The sequence below is a fragment of the Macrosteles quadrilineatus genome, unplaced genomic scaffold (assembly GCF_028750875.1).
Source record: "Macrosteles quadrilineatus isolate MER2022 unplaced genomic scaffold, UCM_ALF_1.0 Scaffold_8__2_contigs__length_117827958, whole genome shotgun sequence".
NCBI classification, from domain to species: Eukaryota; Metazoa; Arthropoda; class Insecta; order Hemiptera; family Cicadellidae; genus Macrosteles; species Macrosteles quadrilineatus.
The window spans coordinates 46289076-46290765 of NW_026542601.1; the positions used below are offsets into that span (position 1 = coordinate 46289076).

A 1690-nucleotide genomic window follows, 5' to 3' on the forward strand; every position below is an offset into this window, starting at 1 on the left:
TATTTATGTGATGAACAAAGTGATAATCTTCAGTCACTTCAACTCAATTAATTAGGATAAATACGTTGACAAGGGCAGCAAGGGCAAATGTTTAAGTTGAACATGAATATAATTATTGTTACTTGTAAAATTTATGAGGTATTCATTGAGTTATGCAGTTCATTCAATTACATTTTATAATTCAATTTATTATAAAAATATATAATATTTTGGGATCCAATGCTGCATGTATTTAAGACTTTCGTAGCTTTGGATTTGTAAAGCAACTGCTCACAAATGCTTATAAATACAGCTGTTACAATGTTTAGATCACTTAATTGTTTTGCCGTCGCATTTTTGTTACTGAACTTGTGTTTTTTCTACTAGCTGTAAATAGCCTTTACCGAAAACAAAAAAATGAGCAAGTTATACATAGGAAACCTACCAGCGGACATAACTGAGAACACAATAAGACAACTGTTTTCTGAAAACAACTTGCCGAGCAAGTCCATCTTGATCAAGCGAGGAGGGTACGCTTTCGTGGACTGCTTGGACCAATGCACTGCGGACAAGGCGATTGATCTGTTGAACGGGTCTACCTTCATGGGAGCACAACTAGTGGTCGAACCATCAGTGGCTGGTACCACACCAGTCCTGCCGAAGAACAAAGTACAAGAATCGACAGAAGAGAGCAAGAGCAACGGAAATTGATGGATCAACATGAATTGCCCGTATAATATTACAAAAAGGTAAACTCAACCTTATGTTTAGCTATGTACTTTCTTCTGTATATTAAACAGTTTTTTTCTCTATAGTTTGTCAAGTTTATATGCTACTAGCTTCAATGTGTAGAAGTTATTAAGCTTTGGGGGGTAAATCATCCCCAAAATCCTCACTCGAAAGTCTCAAGAGCTCTCATGTTTATGGGCAAACTATGGGGTCTGCGCTATCAGGGGGCGCCATGCGGGCTTACAGATATTAGTGTTCTTAACTCATCGTAACACGCAGCATACACTTTATCGCTTTAATTTATGTTTCTTGTTTTATGGGTCTTTTGGTGTTTGCAGTGTTTCGCTTAAGATATCGCTACAGTTTCGCAAAGTTTGACAAAAATAAAACCACGTACCAGCGGATTTCTAAGTGTAGACATCTTTTTCTACGATTAAATTATTTAAGAAACAAAATTTACTGGTTCACATGGATATAAAAATGAACGCATTGTATACAATAAATATTTATTTTATATCTTATTAATCAGCATTGTAATATTAAATTGAATGTCTGTGCTTAACATGGTCTTCAGTAACAAAGCTTCATTTCATTTCATAGAAGATCTTGTTCCTTAGAGGTAAAAGGAAATATATAAACAAAGGTAGGGATGAGGTTAAATAAAAAGGGACGGTGGACCGTTCCCGGACAATTCTTCCGGAACGTTAACTCCAGATATTGCTTTCAGCCATCCCGAGGCTGCCTCTCCCCATGCATTTTCATAGAGGGCGGTCTTTTCTCTATCCTACTATGAGGCCTTGGTGGTCATTTACATAATGTCTAACTATATCAGTCACATTAAAATGTAAGTAGTAGTTTATACCGCAAGAAGAAACAACTACTTTCCTTCTTTTAACTGTGCTAGGTTATATGCAGTAGGACGTGGGGAAAATCTTATGTTTTGCTAAGAACAGGTTCACATACACATCGAAATGAGTCCCCC

The 1690-nt window shown here is 36.6% G+C and overlaps 1 protein-coding gene across 1 annotated transcript; it reads left to right on the forward strand.

The window, feature by feature from the left end:
• The first annotated feature begins 308 nt into the window (after positions 1-308).
• Positions 309-793, forward strand: LOC128999216 (insulin-like growth factor 2 mRNA-binding protein 3-A). Its single transcript, XM_054425608.1, has one exon. The coding sequence runs from the start codon at positions 397-399 to the stop codon at positions 688-690; it is 294 nt and encodes a 97-aa protein (XP_054281583.1). The 5' UTR covers positions 309-396; the 3' UTR covers positions 691-793.
• The last annotated feature ends 897 nt before the right edge of the window (positions 794-1690 follow it).